General features: G+C 36.3%; 1 protein-coding gene and 1 pseudogene across 2 annotated transcripts; one reads left to right on the forward strand and one right to left on the reverse strand.

Moving 5' to 3' along the window:
* Positions 1-94: 94 nt before the first annotated feature.
* Positions 95-5,259, reverse strand: LOC137725196 (phosphoglycerate mutase-like protein 1). 2 transcript variants are annotated; one of them, XM_068463797.1, is made up of 10 exons: positions 5,097-5,259; positions 3,457-3,524; positions 3,203-3,310; positions 2,971-3,050; positions 1,881-2,043; positions 1,347-1,421; positions 1,101-1,189; positions 762-881; positions 589-633; positions 95-506 (listed from the first exon to the last, which is right to left on the reverse strand). In XM_068463797.1, exons 2-10 carry the CDS (start codon positions 3,514-3,516, stop codon positions 389-391), a joined length of 858 nt encoding a protein of 285 aa, XP_068319898.1. In that variant the 5' UTR covers positions 3,517-3,524; positions 5,097-5,259; the 3' UTR covers positions 95-388. The 2 variants fall into 2 exon arrangements, with proteins under 2 accessions (XP_068319898.1, XP_068319897.1); XM_068463796.1 differs by having other exon boundaries at positions 98-506; positions 3,457-3,518.
* A 3,524-nt stretch (positions 5,260-8,783) lies between these two features.
* Positions 8,784-16,655, forward strand: LOC137725004 (protein trichome birefringence-like 12; annotated as a pseudogene).
* The last annotated feature ends 4,659 nt before the right edge of the window (positions 16,656-21,314 follow it).

A 21,314-nucleotide genomic window follows, 5' to 3' on the forward strand; every position in this document is an offset into this window, starting at 1 on the left:
ACTACAAACTACCAACAGGTTCAGCTGTTTGTTTGCTGGACACCCGGTACCAACGTCTGAAATTGAAACAGGTCATTCACTACTGTCGACTGTTAAGCAACGAGGCCGAAAAACGCAAACAAAACATTGCAACCAGAATTACTCTTTTGTCTATAAAATGAGCAAACGCTCATAGTTCAAGGACTAAAACGCCGATGCCCGACCACAGGACACTGTTGTTTGTACTTGAAATAACCATTTACCATCATCAACCATACAGGTCTCATACAAAGCAACCCTGTGCTGTGATCTTTTTCATGGACAAACCAGACACTACCATTTTATGCAAGCACAATATCCGAATTTGTTCACAGCTTGTAGCATCTTCCTTTCTTTAGTGCAATTTACACTATGTTCGGACCTTTTCTTTCCCACTGTACTTCTCATCAGCAACATCACTAGGGAGATCCGGCCCCGAAGGAATCTTTCCTGTATAATCAGTTGTTGATGAATCGGACCCCGCCATACTGGAGAACGAACAGAAATCGTAAGAATCCTAATCAAACAGAAGGAATCCCCTTCGTAACTAACGAAAAATCACACGCTCACCTTCTGTCAACAATGATCATGGAGCGAAGCTCGCAATTTGAAAAGCTGCAATGACATAAAAGAATAAGAGTGTTAGCCTGATAACTCGGAAAACAAATGCCTAACAAGTTTGTTAACTTTAGTACTATTGAAACATCTACTAAGCTTGTGATCCTTGTATAGAGTGCACTTACGGTTTGGACATTTCTTTTTTCATCGAAGGATGACAATCATTTCCTAGTGCGTTTAGCGTGTGAGACAAGAACCCGTTATGAGTAACAATCGCTATTTCTTTCTCTTTCCTTGTCCACAACCTGTGAAGTGACAAGAAGAAGGCACCAAACCCGTATAAGTTTGATCATAAAAGAAAACGAATAATAAAAATGTATCGATCTTATGGAGGATGAGAGCATCAAAAGGGCTGATAAGCTTTAAAACTCGAAAGTTTATGAAACGACAAAAGATAGCAACACCAACGGAGCATGTGCTCCAGATGATAGCTTCTTGCTTCTGATGGTTACAAGATAAGCTACCAGTTCATGAATTCCAATCCCCTAGCTGCAACTTCCTCTGTCGTCTCCCTCACTTCGGCCTTCCACAATATATCCTCATCAGTTTCTATCTGTAAAAACTAAAGATATTAGCATATAACAATAAAAAAATTGAAAAATATTGTATAACAATCCAAATGTAAAGCCACCAAAAGATGAAAAGCACCATAAAGTAACTTAAAACCACTAATTCCTCCCCCAGTAATTGTTAGCTATCCAACTACTTGCCAGCGAAAAATCAACCGCAGGAAATAGCAACTGATAGTCGCTGATGTTCCTCCTGTTATCACAGGGATGAACGCCCTGCAACCAGAAATTGACAACATAAAATTTAAAGCCTAGAGCATCAAATCAATAAAACATCAAGACTACGCACCAACGCTACTAAGGACCAAGTTCACGATGAGTTCTAACAATTTGTTATTTAACATACAGAAATAAACAAAGAGGTTTTTTTGACATCTCTTCTGATCAATTTGATCAGAAAATTCTGACATTATAAAATACTTGGCAAAGACAAGCCAAGTTAAGCGACGCTACACCACAACAATGTAACTATCAAGGGACAAATCAAATAACCAAACTTGCCTAAGAAAACTTAGCTTTCTTCCATAGATATTGAAGATATACACTAGGTTAATAATGTTGAACAATTGAGGTTAAACTTGACCCACATTAAGTTGCATAGGATTCACTCACGTTCAGTTCAAATGAAAAATAAAATCAAAGAAGTCAAAATAATTTGGTTCTTAACTGACATACCAAATGTTCTCGACAAACCTCTACTGCAATGATTGGTGGGCAGTTGAGATTTGAAATTGATGGGCGTTCACTATTTCCTGCATTTGCCACCATTAGAGGCAGTACGTCCGTTCTATCCTTGTAACCCTCGCCTCCAAATACTCCGACAGCCGTTTGCAGAGTCCTAATCAGTCAAACCAACTTTAATTACAGCTTAACAGAATCTAAAAATGGAAATGTTTCTCCAGGGAGGAAGAATCTTCATGAACAGATTAAGCAAGTTCATCAATTGTAACTTGGCTATCACATTAACAACGAAATTTCCCGAAAAACCAAGCTTAATTACAAAGAAACAAGTGTAATATACTTCTTTTCTTTTCAGTATCTTGGAAGAAGAAGAAAATTTAAGATTTGGCTCAAATCCTATCATCTCTTCAACATAAAATAACAAAGAAAAGGTTCCGTTTGCGTAACCTCTACAACTCTAAGTACTAGTTATCATGTACTCTGTGAATTCCGAATCATAAATAAAACAAGTTATTTTCATACTTCTGTCATCTTGTAACTAGAACTCTGGGAGTTGCCATCACTGACTACCAGTATTCATGTCAGAAAGAATATAATACCCATGTCCAGGAATCATACAGCAAAAATTTCTCTGAAAAGAAATAGATATGTTAGACAACTCCGAAATTGTTTCTCTATGCTAACCAAAAACCTAATAAACAAAAAATCTCTTGACAGAAAATTACAGTTTAATTTCCAAATGACCCCCCAAATTACCATATTTTCAACTCCAAAAACATAGTGTTAAGACCAAGATTCTTGAATACAAGTACAACCCAACCTTTTTGTTTCATCTCTCCTCTCAAGCTCCTATATACACACAACTTAGTCCAACTAACCAGATTATGCCTTTACAGTTTTTCAATTTTTTTTTCCATGAGAAAGATTCACGAAATCGATCCTTTTCTACAGTTATTTGTTTGTTGCACTCAACCTTTCAAGCGGAAAATATTTCAACAAAATATAGAGAGATTAATAAAAAGCATTATCCATGAAAGAAAAAGACAGAGAGGTAGGCTAGATTCCAGAATTATGGCATAATTACCTTAGCAAAGGAGATGTAATGACTAACTCAATCCTCTTGGAAAGCCCACATTCATGAACATGCTTACGCAAATTATCAACCTGCCACCACAGTAAGAAAACAATTCATAAATTATCTTTGATGACAATGTCTTTTACTTGTAGAAGGAAAATATTCGTTACAGGCTTCGTAGTTCTCAAAGTTTTCGTAACATAGTATCTGTATAAGAAAAAGTTGTTGATTTTCTTCCCACCTGCTGCCAGCCTAATGGAGTAAGGCATGCATCAAAATATTCAGGTTTCATGTATGCTTCGTAGTTCTTAGCTCCCTCTACATTGTGGATTCCTTGTCCATGCCTCACCTGGATGAACAGATTTGTAAAATCATGTTTCGCGAGCAAAAACACAAGAACGAAGACAATCTTGAATGTCCCTCAAACCAAAGAAAAGTACAGCTTCAAAACAGCTACAAACTGTATGCAAATCCAAAATCAAAGTCGGTACCAACCAGGTGAAGAGTTTTGCATCGGTGCAGCGGAAACAAACTTGGACCAGAACCATTGTCCATATCTGCAGCTTAACCAGTAAAAGTTACTTTAACATTAGAACAGAATGAGAGTACAATCAAAATGAGGACTTCAATCCAGTATTTTTGAAAATTATAGACATAAGTATACAGCCGCAGTTCAAGAATTTGAAGCTTGGCAATGATGAAAATAGCATGTTAAAGAAGAAATTCATGTGCATCAGTACCTCTGGCCCATGAGAAGTCCAACCACAAAGTTAATAGATCTTACAATCAGCCATTACTACAGTATAAATTTTAGTAACACGGCATGTTACTGTTTCAAAATCTTCATCTGTTGTAGAACCCGATGAAGAAAGTTGAGGTACTTCTTATAAGCTCATGAAAGGTCCCTCCTCCCATCCAGGTGGGACTCATTCTCAACACGACAAGTCCCTCCTCCTATCAATGTGGGACTCATTCTCAACACGTCCCCTCATATGAAGCGAATTTTCGAGCCTAACAAGTGGACAACACAACAGGGTGACGTGGAGCACATGTGGCCGTTTAGCTTCACATGTGGGACAACCTGCTCTAATCATGGGACAACCTATTCTGATAGCATGAAGAAAGTTGAGGTTCCACCATAAAACCAATTGGCAATATGGGAAATAGCCCAACTTCTTATAAGCCCATGCAAGGTCCCTCCTCCCATCAATGTGGGACTCATTCTCAACAACACCCAAATCTCCCAGAACCATCTCTTTTCAAATTTATCGTTTTTTTATAGTGAAGACTTCGGGGAAAAAATTGTAGTTACTAGGATGCATTCATGACTTGACATATTCTTCCTAGGAGTAAATTACCTACAACAGAAGCCTGTCACAGTACAAGCAGAGTCTATGGAAGCGAAGTGCTATACAACAGTGTATTGTTAAGAATCAGTTATTAGCACCAACCAAAGTGCATTTTATCAGATATCATGATTCATGAACTAGTTCTGTACATTTTCAAGCATTGGGTGATATCACCATCCAAAGCGCAAACCATAAACTATCATCGGCAACTCAATCCACTGACAAACGCAGATGTTTATGCGAAAAACTTTGAAACTGTAATTTTGTCTGCCTCTATTATTGTGATTGGGTTAAAAATAATTGAACATAAAACAAATGAGAATGGACCTCTGGAAGCAATAGCAATCCATGTCTCTCAGTTGCTTAAACACTCGTGGGCACTGGATTTCAACCAGAAAAAAGAAAAAAGAAAGCAAATTTAAGAGTTTAACCCAGTTACTTAAAAAACAAAAAAGTGATCAGCATTCCCCAACGAGATGATCCAAAACCAAAATCATTCATGCAGTTTGATTGGAGCATTATAATACATAAAATGATAACACACTTGATGATGTAATTCTAATAAAGCCAGGATCTTACCACCAAATTCACAAATCAAAGATACCAAACGACCATCTAAGATGCTATTATCCAAATCATATTATAAATCCAAAAATGCAGGAAGTAAGAAATCTGAGATATTAAAACAAACCCATGTCGAAGAATTCACCAAAAATAAACTGCAAGTTAAGGAATTGTAAATATAAACTAAGAATATGAGCATAGTTTGGAGATGGAAGAGTTTACCAGGGCAGGGACAGACACAGAATATACGCAAACTGCAAAGGGATGGTGATATCCGGGCGGTGGGGGAAGGGAGGAATGTTAAAGAGGAGGAGCTGTGATGGTGATATATCTACTCCAAGTGAGAGACTGACTGACTGACCGTCTGGACCTCCCAATTTTTTGGTTTGACTTTTATGCATGTTTTCGTCTCTCGTGTAGATTGTGTGGACCATAAAACTGGAGGCTATTGTTTTTTTTTCTTTTTTCTTTTTGTATTTACGACGAGGCTTTCCGAAACACAAAATTATTCTTATCTGCTTCATAAATCTTAAATTGGTCATTGCAGCTCCTGAAATTCAAATTTAGTCTCATTTTTCCTCATACCATTTAAGTTCGTAAACAAATCAAAATTGTAAACATGGCATGAGGGAGTCCCACTTATGTTGTAGTTTTTAAATTTTTTGATCAAACATTCTTCTACTAATTATCAATGAAAAACTATGACTTTTCATTTCAATTTGCCAATTAATCACAAAACTCCTAAAATCTAGTAGATATGTCTTATAACATTTCTAAAAGAAATTCTCTCTCACATAGAAGTTTTTGAAATTCTAAAATCACAACAAACACTATTAACATATAATCATGAAACATGATATATGCATAGACCTGATATTCATGTCATGTTTATCATGTTCGTGTCGTTTTCGTGTTATACCTGATAGCTTAACCGATCATGTCGTGTAATACCTGTTAAAGTAAACGGGTAATATGATCCAATTCCAAAATCAACCCGTTAATATTATCAGGTAATATGATCTGACCCGTTATCTATTAAGAAAAATATATTTTAAATCAATAAAAATGAAAATGAAAAACATAATTTGACCCAAAAAAATGCAAAACATAATACTAAATTTCGGAGTGGACCCCTTCATGAAAGTTGTAAAGTTTGTCATTACTAGTGATTACATTTTTCACACTTCTGCAATAATTATTATTAATTTTGCACTCAAATAAAAACCACCGTTCATGAGATTTGGAGGGTTTTAAAAATCTAAATGACCATGTAACCATCATCTAAGTGTTGAGGATGCAATTATGAACGTTTATTATGCTTTCACATCTTTCAGACTTATACATTAATGATTATGAATTTTGTTTATTTTGAACTCCCTTAAAAATACCATTCATGAGAGTTTGTATGGTTTTAAAAATTCAAACGATCATATAACCATCCTCAAAGCATGGAGGATGCGACTACGAGCGTTTGCATATTTTTTCACATTTTTCGCACATGTAAATTAATTATTATAATTTTTTTAATGTGTTTGGTATTTTTAAATTACTTGATATTTTTATTTTTAATGTGTTTTATGATTTTTAATCTCAATCTTTGCCTATAATATCCTATAAAAATAAATAAATAAATAAAACTTAAAATTTAAAATTTATATACAATTATAATTAATAAACAATATATACATATTCATTATATGTATTGTATTTTATAGTAAGTTTTTTTAGTAGTTTAAAAAACTAAAATCATCAAAATAACTTTTTTCTTATTGTATCGAAATAGGATACTCGTGTGTCACTCTCGTGTAAACCTGTTAAGGATCCGTTATTAACAGGTTATTATTGTGTGACCCGATAATGATCTGGTTAGTTATCGTGTTGACCCGAAACCTGTTATTTTCGTGTTGTTTACGTGTCATGTTAATGGGTCGTGTAAGAAATTATCAGGTCTATATATGCATGCACATATACATTAAATATAACATTATTGGTACATTATGTATCTTAACTTGGGTACGTTATGTATCTTCACTTGGGTTCGTATTAGTATTTTAGTACACTAAAAGACAAATTGTGGTTCATTATGTATTTTTTTTATTTGATATATATCAAGCTACTTGTACGTTTTATTATCCTAATTTTGATATGTACAAAGCTAATAGTACGGATGTGTAACCCTAAGAATGGATATAACTTTTTCATATATAAAGAAATGTTCGGTTTTTCTACATTTAAGTAGGTCTATAGAGACGCCTTTGCACAAATGCGCTCTTTTGAAAGCCAATCTCTGTGGCAAGAACCTTTCCTCAACCAAAAGCCTTCAATAAAGGCCACTTGAGAAGTCTTGTTGTTTTTGTTATTATTTTTTTATTTTTAACAAATGAGTATTATCTACAAGAGGGGTGAGCTTAGCCTCACGATGAATTAACAATAATGTGGTTCAAACTCGTTTTTGGCGAGAATCAAACCTAAGACCTCTCTTACAAATGAAGAGTACTAAATGACTAGAAGCCTTGTTGTTGTATCTTTTTTTTTTCACTTCTTCGTCTAAAAAATAGAAACAAAGACAAGGGGTGGGAAAAAAAAATGGAATATTCCAATCCGAACCGAAAAAATACCAAACCGAAACTTCCGAAAATTTCAGTACCCAATACCAAACCGATCTTGAACTTTCGGTATGAGAATCAGTCTCACATTATATTTATTTCGGTAATCTCGAACCGAACCGAAATAAAAAAATATATTATTTAATTTTAAATATATATTTGGAATTGTAACAGCCGTCGAATTTGGTTGATGTTGAATACAAATCAAACCCTCAGAAACTCTGTCACTTTCTCTCTCCATCTCCTCACCACCCTCCTCGCCGATTTCTCTCTCCGTCTTTGAATCCGGCCACACCCATATCACACAAGTGACTCACCTCTCTCTCGACTGACCTATCACCTCTCTAATCTTTCTTTCTCGACTTCTCATCCTTTAAACCCTCATTGTTTAGGAGCCTTCCTTCACGGCACAGAGGCAAAGCCACGGCCACCAGCACCGCTTACCTCTCTGATCTTTCTCTCTTGACTTTTTCATCCAAATTCTAGTGCACTGTGCACTGATTCTCCTCCAAATCAAGTAAATTTTGGAATTAATTTAGGGTTTGAATTCTAGATTAGGGTTTGTGAAAATTAGCACTTGGAACTGATATGGAGGTAGAAGATATGTAATGGCTGAACAATAGTATTAGAAATTTTAGTGTTTCTACCCTCTAAGCATGTTTTTCTCACGAATGGTTTTTGTTTTCATAAGAAATAAAGTAATTTCCATTGGTTGTTGCCTCGAACATTTACACTTCATTCTTATTGTCTTTCATTTTGAATTTGTCACAAATTTGCTAGACGTTAGAGCTCATAAATAATCATTCTACCGTTCTTATAGGCCTTAGCTTTAGCAAAGAAAGCGTTGTTGGTTGAATGTTTTTCTCAACTAGTTTCTGGGGTCTTTAACATTGCCTCTGAGGATTTGGAGGTAAGCATTTTGCATTGCTTTATTAGTGGTGTTGTTGTTTTCAACTTTTCATATGTTGGTTTAGAAAGAATATGCAATTTCCTAGTCTTCTATGTTATTATAATTGCTTTGGCACTAACATGATGATGTTGTATAACAGTGGATGTCCACTCAAATAATTAAATAATGGGCAAGTTGCCCTTCCATTGTCTGCTGAAGCTTGCTTCATACGACTCCTGCTTTCTATATAAATACAACACCCCACACAACACAAATGAGATAGATAGAAGCCATAAGGCTCACAGAAGAGGAAGAGAGAAAAGAAAAGAAGAGCAAGAGAGATATGAATGAGAGGAGAAGAAGAGAGGGGATAATAGAGAAAGTTATTTTGTACTCTTATTATTCTAAATTATAATGGAAGCATCACTGCTGCTTCGAGAACGTACTTCAATCACACTGACTGTAGAGGAATCTCGTAAATTTTGTGTCTTATTTCTTTTATTCCACTGCACATATCATCGATTTTACAACACATTATCAGCACGAGAAGCTCGTGTCAGTGGAAAACACAACTTCCTGCGCCACCTACGACGGCTCCTTTTTCAAATCCCCAATCAAGTGGGAGGCCATGAGGCTTCTTATGTTCAATCTCTGTTCAATGGCTTCGGTGCATCACTGCATGGAGCTACTAATTCTCAGTCTCCAAATTTTCACCACCCTCAGGAAGGTCAGCTGCAAGCGTAGAACTACGGAGGTGTAAGGGCAGCGATGAACCAAGCTCCAAGTCAAGGTTCTGAGCATGATTAGATTGGGTGGTGCAGCTGTTGTTGTTGATATGTCCTCTGAGGACACCACGAAACGAGGAAGGCGAGATTGATGAGAAACAAAGAAAGTGCTCAACTTTCTAAGCGGAGGAAGAAGAAGTATTATGTGGAGGAGATGGAGGATAAGGCAAAAGCAATGAGACCTTTTGAAAACATAAAATAAATAAAAGTTGGTGCTTTGGCACCATGTGAAAAAAAAAAAAAAAAAGGTATAAAGCAAAGGAATTGTGCAACATGTGAGAAAAGGTTTTGAAACTTGGTGCCGACAGAAAAAAAAATTTAATTAACATATAAAAAGGACAAAAGGAAGTGAAAAAAATAATAATAAAAGGTTCTGATACTTTTTATGTGAATGGTGTTGGTTTAAAACACTTTCACAAGTTCTATTTACTTTAAAGCAATTTATTTATCATGGACGGTTTTACCGCCTACTGCTTTAAGTTTTGATTTATGTGAATAGTGCTAAATTAAAGCTCTTGTCACAAGCTTTATAATAATAATAAAAGGTTCTGATACTTTTTATGTGAATGGTGTTGGTTTAAAACACTTTCACAAGTTCTATTTACTTTAAAGCAATTTATTTATCATGGACGGTTTTACCGCCTACTGCTTTAAGTTTTGATTTATGTGAATAGTGCTAAATTAAAGCTCTTGTCACAAGCTTTATTTACTTAAATGCAATTTATTTACTATGGCTGAAATTACCGTCTATTGCTTTAATTTATTTATTGTACTTATCTTTTGATACGATGAGTATATATATGACCCGAAGTTCCTTGATCAAATCAAAACCTGCAGTTTCTTGATCCTCATCATATAAAAATGATTGGACCTGAAGTTCCATCATACAAAAAGATCGGGCATGAAGTCCCTTGATCCTCAAGATCAGGACATGAAATTCCTTGATGAGTACAGTAAGTTTGAAGTGCACAGTGCCGCAACTTAATTGTAATAAAAGCCATAAGAGTCTCAGTTTACAGACTATTAAATAAGGACTAGAAGTTCTTTATATCCATACTCAAAATGGTTTAGCAGAAATATTTATTAAGCGGATGAATTTGATTATCCGCGCTCTGCTCATGAACATGAAATTGCCAAGTTTCTACATAGAGACATGTCATTTTACATGATGTAATATTAATTCGATTGAGACCTGTTGCCAACCATCAATATTTCTCAGTACAACTCGTGTTTGGGCACTAGCCAAACATTACACATTTACGAGTTTTTGGTTGTATTATCTTTGTACCTATTGCACTGCCACAACGTACTGAAGTGAGGCATCATCGCGAATTGGGCATTGACGTTGGACACCATCTATCATTCAATATTTGGAACCGTTAACTGATGATATGTTTACCGCGTGGTTTGCAAATTGTCATTTTGATAAAAACAATTTTCCCGCCGTTAGGGGGAGAAAATAACTTCATTCTAGAAGAACGATGAGAAAATATCATTCCAGAAGAATGATGAGAAAAGACCATTCCAGAAGAACGTGTCTTATTTTGATTCAAGAAGCGATCGATGAGAAAATGAAGTAAGAATAATTGAATGATACCACGAAAGTGATGAAATCACATATACTTGCTGCAAATATGCCTACAAGAATTGATGTTCCTGTTGGACAAAATAATGATGCAGTAAATGACACTACTGAACTATTGCATCATTATTTTGTCCTTCGAAATGAACATTTTGAGTCTCAGAAGTGCAAGAAGGGGAAAATTTTTACAGGCATCAACTTTCTGAGCATACTCTTGAACACAATTGATGTCTGTATAAAAGAAAAGGCAACAGAGCCACTTGTTCAGAGATCAAAGAGGCATCGCTCTTCGAATTTCAAAAGCCAGATTTTCCTGAATAAAGTTCGTTGACATTTTTTAGAAGCAATCTCAGCTTTTCGGATATCGCGTGCAACTTTGTCAAAGATCTCTGACAAAGTTAAAAACGCGTAAATCTTACTGTTCTAATTACACCACAGTTGCTGACAAGAGTAAATTCATAGCACCACTACTTACTATTGAAAAGTCTCTATATATGTCGACCTTTGTTCTCCATAACAAGGCAGACTTGCAAGAATACCTAACTCTTCCTCATCTCCGAGAATGCATCTTCAACAAAGCATCTCGAAATACCCAGTTTTCTTCCTCTTCGAGAATACCTCTTCAAAACCAATCACACCAGAGCAAGATTATCTCATATCATCAAGGACGAGAGTAAGAGTATCTCATATCATGCAATCTCCCTGTCCTTTCCTTTGTCCTTGTTCTTACCTGCAAAGATAAAGATAAAGAAAGCAATATGTCGGAACTTCCACTCAAACTTTCGGTAAGGAACCAACTGCTTGGAACCTTTCATGATTGCTTACCTAGAATTGCTTTCGAGTACTCTTCTTCAGCTGTTCATGGAGCTGGGTCTCAAGTCATCAAGACTGCAGAATAATTGGCCCGTTGTTGGCTCTTTACACTAAAGCTGCCACGCATGGATGAGTTACCAAGAAGTGAATGGCCATTCAATGCAAGGTTTGTATTCCACTCCTGCATCAGTGAACAAATACTACAAGAGAATATGACACACATGCATAGGGGAAAACCAGGGAAAATACCACTTCTACAAGGGGAATAGATAAGGCAAGTGAAAACGATACATTGAAGCATATGGAGACAAGCGCAACAAACACGTGCTGATTCATCCCCGAGAAAGTCGAAGATCACTTGCCACATGAAGCTCCTTATGGTCCAACTTCATTCAAGATAGAGCCTAGATGACCCTTGAAGAAATCACAAGTCCGATTCAAGATCAAGTGTCCATCACCCTTGAATCAAATTTAGCTCCAAATAAAAGTAGTAAATTCAGATCTTTGGAGGAAGTCTAGCAGAAGGCCCTCCAACCCAGTTCAAGAACAAGCATGTGGAAAGTTAACAACAAGTAAAACACCTCTTTTGGCAACTCTTCTCGCTAAGAGACTAAAGCAAAATGATCAACTATCAGCCTAAATGATTTGAAATCAGGGGGAGATACTCATCAGGGGGAGCATCCACAAACAGATCAAGATTTTAACGAGTCACCGGAAGACTTGTGGCCATTCAAGGGGGAATGTTGTATAACAGTGGATGTCCATTCAAATAATTAAATAATGGGCAAGTTGCCCTTCCACTGTCTGCTGAAGCTTGCTTCATACGACTCCTGCTTTCTATATAAATACAACACCCCACATAACACAAATGAGATAGATAGAAGCCACAAGTCTCACAGAAGAGGAAGAGAGAAAAGCAAAAAAAAGAGGAAAAGAGATGAATGAGAGGAGAAGAAGAGGAAGACAGAAAAAAGAGGAAGATGAGATGGGATAATAGAGAGAGAGTTATTTTGAACTCTTATTATTCTAAATTATAATGGAAGCACCACTACTGCTTTGATGACGTACTCTAGTCACGCTGACTGTAGAGAAACCTCATAAATTTTGTGTCTTATTTCTTTTGTTCTACTGCACACAGCATCGATTTTACAACAGATGAGTCTTTTTAAGAACATTATCAAGCATGGATCTTTGATTTAGTGAGTGGAAACCATAATGGTTCATTTACCTTGATTTATGGTTGCTTTTAATCTTTGTAATGGACTTGAGATATAATATTTCTGTTTCTGGTGTATTCCTATTATATCTCTGTTTCTGGTGTATTCCTTCTCCACTGCTTGATGCATCTTATTCGTTTTGTGTTTAATAAAAAAGTTTGATTCTTTTCAAAACCTTCAAGATTTTGAACTTGGTAGCATTGTTTAAGAGCTTAATCAACCCTTGTTAATGTTGATGGAAATTGGAAACATAATGATCTATTATGGAAGTATTCTTTTACTAAACTGTTTGACACATAAAAATGCTCTCTTCTCACAATCACAGCTTTTGTTTTCTTAATAGAATGTATGGCAACATAAGCATTTTATGTTAAGAAAATATATATGAATCAAAACTATCGATGAAGTTAAGTCTTATCTGAATGTGTATTACAACTTCAATAGGGCAACATATAAATTTGACAAAAACACAATACACATGATCAAGTTTGCTACATAAACAAAAGATACGATAAAATTAGCTTAACGTCGATTGGGAAATGATTGCACATATTGGTATATATGAAGTTAAAGGCTCAAAATAAATTGCATTAGTGGCTCAAAATAGATTGCACAAACGCACATATGACATATTTGTATGTATGACAGATTGGTATTAATGAAATTGGGCTGACAATTTCAATATAAAAGGCTAAATTTTAGCCCATAAGCCCAATATGTCAAATTTTAGCCCAATAGCCCAAAAGCCCAAAACTATTTCAGGATTCCTAATTTGTCCTAAAATCCCGAAACTATTTATGGATTCTTGAAATTTGGGATTCCAGAAAATTTGGTTTGAGATCGGTCTTGAAATTAGGATTCCCAAAAACTTTGTTTTGGGAATTGAGACATGGTTTTTCGGTTTGGTTTCCATACCGAACCAACTTTACAACAGACAAATGCTTGTCCATAATAGCACCCAAGCTCCTCTCTCCCCTCTTCCCATGGCTCATTCTACTAACCCTATTCCTCTTTTTCCTCTACTCCTATTCCTCCCATTCCACACACCCTTTCCACCAACCTTTATCTCCAAAAGAATCCCCATTTTCCCTCCTGCAATTTCTTCAAAGGCCATTGAGTCCACGACCCCAACCGCAAACCCATGTATGATGAGACCTACTTGGGAACTGCCTAGGGAACAAGAGGGAAAACATGGGAATCATTAACTCTTGGAAATGGGTCCCTCAAGTTGCGTTTTGCATCAGATCAACCCGGCTCGATTTCTGGGTCGAATGAGGAACATGAATGCTGGGTTCGTCAGGGACTCACTGAATGAGAATTTTTTGGTGTCGTTTCTAAGCATTCTGAAAGTGGCTGATGTAGGTGCTAAGAAGTGGAAGAGGAAAAGGGTTTGGAGATGAGTTTATTTTCCTAACGTCAATTTTACGGTAAGGTATAATCGGGCAGTGCTGCTCACCAAATATGAGTAAGATTTCATGAGATTGTTTTGATTTTGCGATTTTGTTTGATTTATGAGCATGCATTACGCCCTGCATTTATCTTTTTAACTTTCTACGACTGTGAAATTTGATTGGATTGTGAATTTGTTATTGTAAACCAGATTGATGATTGGTCTAGTCTATGAGAAGAATGCAACTTTTGTGTTACATTACGCATTTTTGGACATTTGTTGGCACTGTTATTAAGAGTTTTCGGGATATAACTGTGAGCTACTTAATTTTGTATGTGGAACACATGCCAATGAAGTCATTGGAACTTTGATTTATTCTTGCTTGAGGGGAACCGGTGGTAGTTTTAGTATTTCCCTAAACTGGAAATTAATCTGGAATGCTGTTAACTGTCTCTTTTTTCTGAGTTTCATTTTCATGCAAGTGAGTTATGAAAATGGAAACCTCACATGCTCATAGTTGATTAAATCAAGGTGGTAGCCAAAACAGGTGGCATGTGGGGATCAAGATGGATTGAAAGGAATGTATTGAGTAGATGTTGATATTCCAGCCAATGATTGGGCCAACATTTCTGATTTTTGTGATGTCCTAGTTTTCAATACAGGGCACTGGTATTACTTTTCTCTTTCTGCTAAATCACCAAAGCTGTTGATTAACGAATTGATTGATTTATTTCTATCTTTTTTAAAGTTGTGGCATGTCTGAAGAGTTTTGACAATAAGGGTCTTAAGATCTAATTTCCCTAATGTCATGTTTTGTATGGTCCTCTTTAGTAGTCTATTTCATTGATGAAATGGCCCATTCGGTCCCTAATCATCAATGTGATTTTATTGATTAATCAATGACAGGAAAAGTTTGTGAACATGGAGATAAATTAATTTCTTTTTTTAACACACACACACACACACTCGGATAGAAAGAGAGGTTACAGTCTGGTTTTTGAAAGTAACAGAAATAATTAAAAGTAATTGAAAAACTTATCATAAAGCTCACTCTACAAGTATCCGACATTAATCCTTATTGGTGTACGTGGGAAGCATTTCCTCTATCACCTTGAAAGGACATCATATGGATTAAAAGGGTCGATCACCCTAAATTTACGATTCATTTGATATGGAACACACTAGTGTTACACTTAAATCTCTTGTTGAGTTTGTTACTTTGGTATGGCACGTCATTAGTTTGTTACATGTCTGGCCTCTGTTATCAGTTCATATTCTGCAGAAACCAGCTACTAAAGAATTTGTGCTTAACTAGGTGGAATACTAATAAATTTCCAAAAGAAAGTCCTCTAACTTTTTATCATGCGACCAAACCAATACTACAGCCCATTGATATGCCAGATAGATTTAAAGTTGTTCTTGAGAATATGGTATCATACGTACAAAACAAAGTTCCTCACAAGACACTCAAGATATGGTGTTTACAATCACCAAGGCATTTTTATGGAGGTGATTGGAATCAGAACGGCAGTTGCTTGTTCAATAAGCTCCTTGAGGAGCAGCAAGTATGATTTCATTATGGCTACCCTTATTCCATTGACCATGGTTTCATACACCTGTCCATTGCGAAATAAAACTATAAAAGTTTATGAGTTTCTTTTGATTTTGATATTTTCTAGAACATGTCACAAACAATTCATAATCAAGCAATGGCTTGAATGTGAAAGCAGATCTTGTAGTTGCATTTTTTTCTTACTTTAATTTTTGTTTAGTGTGTTTTCTCTAGAAAGTCATAGTAATGTCTCAACAGCTTGACTTGTGGTTTGACCCCAACAATAATGGACCGAACAAAGAAGAAAGACTGTTGAATCGTCTGATTGAAGGCACATTACAAGGAACCGATATTCAACTGCTTAACCTGACTCAACTGAGTGAGTTCAGAGCAGGTGCCCATCCAACGATTTGGTTGGGACAAAAGGATGTCGTTTTAGTATGGGCCAGAATTGCATACACTGGTGCTTACTTGGTGTACCGGATACATGGGTTGACATATTATTAGAATTGATTCACGTTGGGTTGGAGATAAGATGGTGAACAACACTAGGTACATCGATGAATGGAAATTGCATACAAGGATGACTTTTGTAGAAGCCGAGTTGAGCAGAATCATCATATTCTTTTTGTAACACAAGGCAGGCCAAGATAAAGTTAGGCATTGGGCGCATATAATCGCGTCACAAGTTTAATTGGAAATTTGTTGACATCTTTTGATGGAGGAAGGCGGCTATTTGTTCTCTTTGTTGTGAAGGAGAATGACAGGGTACATATTCAACTAAAGCATAACAAAATCGGACCACGAAGAAAAAAATTGTAACAAGTGAGTAGCATTATAATTCATCATTTTTTATTGAAATTATTTACGGAGTCAAAAAGGTAATTCCTAAATAGATCATGGTTTTCTCGGTCCTCTAGGTTAAAACAGAATTATGAAGCATTCAGGATGGGGTTTATGCATGTAATTTAAACTTTGCGTTGCTTAAAATGCTTGTTTTTAAACAATAGCTTTTACACCCAATTGTATAGGTATTCAAATTTTCGATCTTTTTCAGTTTGTGAGGAGATGTGAGAGTTGTCATACAAGTCCAATGAATTTAACAGGGCTAGGACTAGGGCCACAAGTAATATTAGCATGTGGGCTTTGGGCCAAAACTCAGTGTTTTCTACTTCCGAGTTCTCAACCTTAAAAACATGGGTATATTATCAATTTCCCCCCTGAACTTGTGACCATTAGCCAATTTCCCCCCTCAACTTTAATTTTGGCCAATTTCCCCCCTGAACTCTCATGATTAGTCAATTTCCCCCCTCAACTTTAATTTAGCCAATTTCCCCCCTCAACTCTTATAATTAGTCAATTTGCACCCTACTGTTAAATTTTTAATTTGATCATAATTAAACAAGTGTGTGTAAGAAACTAAATAAGATGTATGTTAATCATGTTCCTATATCTTTATCCTATTACAAATAGATTAAAATTTAGAATTTTACAATTTATCATGGAGTAATTTTATTTGATTTTTGACTATACAAAATTGATAACAAAAAGGATTGATGTGTAAATTTTTGTATGTGAATACAATTTTCTTTATAAAAGTGAAAGCTAAGTTCAAGTAAATTGCGGAGAATCGAGCTTTAGTAAAAAAACGGCTAGTCTATTCATAATTTTCGACTCCTTATTAAGAATAACCCATTTTATTGAAATAGGTTTGATCCATGAGTTTAGGATTATTATTTCTTTTTGTTATTATTTCTTCTTCTACATGCTTTAAACCCGATTCATAACTTTTTCTTATAATCAACCCATGTCACATACTAACTGTATTATGTTTTTGTACATTTTACCCTATATTATGCAGGTGAGTTTATGTTAATTTTAGTACTTTGTTGGAAGCTATTAGAAAGATTGAAAATTAAGAAAAGAATAGATGGAAAATTAAAATAAAAAAAAAATTAACAGTAGGGTGCAAATTGACTAATTTTGAGAGTTGAGGGGGGAAATTGGCTAAATTAAAGTTCAGGGGGGGAATTGACTAATTATGAGAGTTGAGGGGGGAAATTGGCCAAAATTAAAGTTCAGGGGGGAAATTGGCCAATGGTCACAAGTTCAGGGGGGAAATTGATAATATACCCTAAAAACATCGAGCAGCCTAAATTCCTCTGAAAATGGCGTTGAGAATCCATCTTCTTTCCCTAAAACGGCCCCACCAATTTCCAAACTTCCACACCAACAATGGACCCCTATCTCTGGATTCGTTCCACCTTGGCTCGAATCTTTTCTTCCAAAAACGATGTATCAGCTACAATGGATTCCATCAAGCTTCAAAATCAGTCATGCCCTACTTTCTCACTTCTAGCCTCATTTTCTCTTTTGATACTTGGATTCAGCGAAAGAAAACTAAAACGAAGGGTTAGATTGCAACATTTGTTTCTACTGTTTCAACATCTCCACCAGAGACAATTGACACTGTGATATTGAAGACAAACACTTTTCAACCTCTGAAGCCCTGATCATCTCTATATAAGCTCTAAACTTCAACATTTGTTGGCTAGCAACGCACCTTCAACATTTGTTGGCTAACAAGAAGCGATGAACGGTGATTATTTCTTCATATGGGTCATCCACTTTTATATCATATTTTTAATTATTAGAGGTATAAAAAGCAGTGTAAAAACGCTTGATGAATTTTAATATAAAAGTTATATAATTGTATATAATGAAAAAAATGGCATGGTAATGGGGCAGTGACAATGACAGCGGTGGCAAGAACAATGATGGTGATTATGGTGGTGGCGGTGGTAATGGTAGCAATAGTGATGGGGTATGGTTGTGTGCCAATATAGGAGTGTGGTGGTTGGGTTGTAGTGGTTACAGTGATGGTAAGGTCAGTGACAACGATGGTGGTGTACTGGTGTTTATGGTTGTGGTGGCCGTGGTGATGATTGTGGTATGTATAAAGAAGGATAATATAGGGTTTTTAGAGTGTTAAAACTTCGAACTCGGAAGAAGTGAACTTTGGAAAGAGAACCTGCTTGACGTTGTTGATTGAAAACACCTTTTTTTTCTTCTTCTTTTTGGATATACCATATATGAGCTTATAAACATAATTTGGTACCCCAATCAAATTTGGGCCCTAGACAAGTGCCCTATTAGTATTGGGTTAGGGCCAACCCTGTTTACTAAAGTAACGAAAATCAATCATGCCTATATATCATGGTGTGGGACCGATTTCTCTCCCACATAACAATTAACAATTTAATTCACTAGCGTTGTGAATTGACAATTGATGATTGAATTTTTTTTATTGAACAAACAACATTATGTACATTAAGGGGGAGATGGTGAGTTTAGCCTCACAATGAGCTAGTAATAACGTGGTCCAAGTATGCTCATTTCATTCCCTTAGCACATCCATGTATAACAAGCATGGTAGCTCAGGAGTTTGTTGATAATGTGTTTAAACACCATAGGATGCCTTCTACCATTGTGAGTGACCGAGACACCATTTTTATGAGTGGTTTTTGGAAAGAATTTTTTAAATTGCAAGGTTCCAAGTTATGTATAAGCTCGGGTTACCATCCACAGAGTGATGGCCAGACTGAGGTGGTGAATCGGTGCCTGGAACATACTTGCAATGCTTCACTAGTTGTCAACCTAAAAAGTGGCTCCACTGGCTTCCATGAGAAAAATGGAGCTATAACACTTGCTACCACACTTCTTCAAAATTCACCCCTTTCGAAGTGGTCTATGGTTATCCACCACCACACATCGCATCTTATGAGCTTGGCACCACTAAGTTGGATATCGTGGAGCAAGGGCTGCTAGCTAGGGACAAACTCTTAGCAATGCTCAGGACCAATTTGTAGGCAGCTCAGAATCGGATGAAAACACAAGCTGATAAGCATTGGAGTGAAAGGGTTTTTAAAGGAAGGAGATTTGGTGTATTTGAAATTGATTCCCTATTAATTGCAAGCCTTGGCATCTCATGCTTACCATAAGCTTCATCCCAGGTACTATGGTCCGTATGAGGTTTCGGAAAAGATTGGGAAGGTTGCCTGCCAGTTGAAACCACTTGAGGATTCAAAAATTCATCCAATCTTTCATGTTAGTTGCTTGAAGAAGCACTTGGGAGACAAAGTCACTGCAACTCCATTCTTGCCTACTGTCACTAATGATGGGTTGCTACCACTCGAACCACTTAAGGTTCTACAAAGAAGGGTCTAAGAAGGGCAAAGCTGCTAGAGTTTAGTTGTTAATCTAGTGGAAGGACAACAAAGAGGACGAAGTTACATGGGAGGATTATGATGAGTTTGCTGCCAGATTTCCTGAGTTCAGTGAGGACAAGGTTTATTTTGTAAGGGAGGGGTAGTGTTACGATTATAAAAGTGGTTAGAATAATAGTGGAATATTATTTAGCTAAATGTTGTTATTGTTAGTGGCCAATTGGCACTGTGAGAAGGATGGTTGTATAAGAACCAATTGTGGCGTTGTTCTGCCAACGGAATTGAATTAGAAAACAATATTACAAAAAATACTCCTCTCTCTCTCTCTCTCTCTCTCTCTCCCCCCCCCCCCCCCTCCCTCCCTCCCTCCCTCCCACCCTCCCTCCCACTTCACTGCCATTGCTCTCTGCTACTAGCAGGTTGAGATAGGGAATTTGGGAGTTGTGCCTTAACAGAGTAAGATGCACTTTTGCAGTTGTTAGTTTAGTTGCTTATTTATTTTGATTTAGACTTGCAGTATATTAATTATTGTTCTTCATCTCCTTATCCATCATATCTAATCTGCAGATCACATAAATACTAGCTTGGGTCTATGGAATTCTAAATGAAGTTCATCATGTCTAGTATAACAAAGATAGTTGCTTTTCACGAAATGAGCAAGTTCCAGTTTTTATCTAAATATAAGTGGCGAAAACAAGCATCATTAGGGTTGTTGTACCTCTGTCATATAAAATGTTATAAACATTGGCATGTTGATTGCCATGACCGCGACTTACTCGGGGAAAGTGGTTAATATGAGATGAGAGAGATGATATGAGTGGTATCCAAAAACCAAATAATTCAGATTCGGTACTGAAATGGGCGCAAAAAGGTCCATGCTCATAATGTATGACTGAGACTAAACTTGAATGTGATCCTACTGTAGACATTTCTCTCCTTGGGATCGATTAATATAGACTGAAGACATCAAACATTAAGCATTATACAAGTGGAGTTGCAATAGGGGATGCTGCTATATTTAAATTGCAACGGTTATATCTGTACACTTGCATAAAGATTCCAAGTATTAATCTGTGAGCAAATAGACCCACAATTTGTCGATCCCTCTTGAAATTTTAGGAAATGTGATATCAGATATGTCGTCTCTGACGTAGCAAGTGTTTAGTTAATGTCTGTAATTTCTATTTGGTTTCTTTGTTAATTTCAAGAGGACCCTTAGATTCATTCTAATTACTGAAACTCTGCGCGAGAAACTTGCGGGACTTATTTATTTTTCCTACTTCCAAATTCCAATTAAAACAGCAAAGGAAATCCACGATAGGCTTCCATCGAAATTGCTGTTGCAAGATCTTCAGAAATAACATGAATTGCTGCATTGAA

This window comes from Pyrus communis, chromosome 2, assembly GCF_963583255.1.
Source record: "Pyrus communis chromosome 2, drPyrComm1.1, whole genome shotgun sequence".
In the NCBI taxonomy this organism is placed as follows: domain Eukaryota; kingdom Viridiplantae; phylum Streptophyta; class Magnoliopsida; order Rosales; family Rosaceae; genus Pyrus; species Pyrus communis.

Bases quoted from the DNA above. Each gene is read 5' to 3' on its own strand.
- LOC137725196 (XM_068463797.1), bottom strand. From the start codon at position 3,516: ATGGACAATGGTTCTGGTCCAAGTTTGTTTCCGCTGCACCGATGCAAA. The intron at 3,051-3,202 runs GTGGGAAGAAAA...CTGTGGTGGCAG, and splicing joins CTCCATTAGGCTGGCAGCAG to GTTGATAATTTGCGTAAGCA. The intron at 1,422-1,880 runs GTATGTCAGTTA...TTCTGGTTGCAG, and splicing joins AGGTTTGTCGAGAACATTTG to GGCGTTCATCCCTGTGATAA.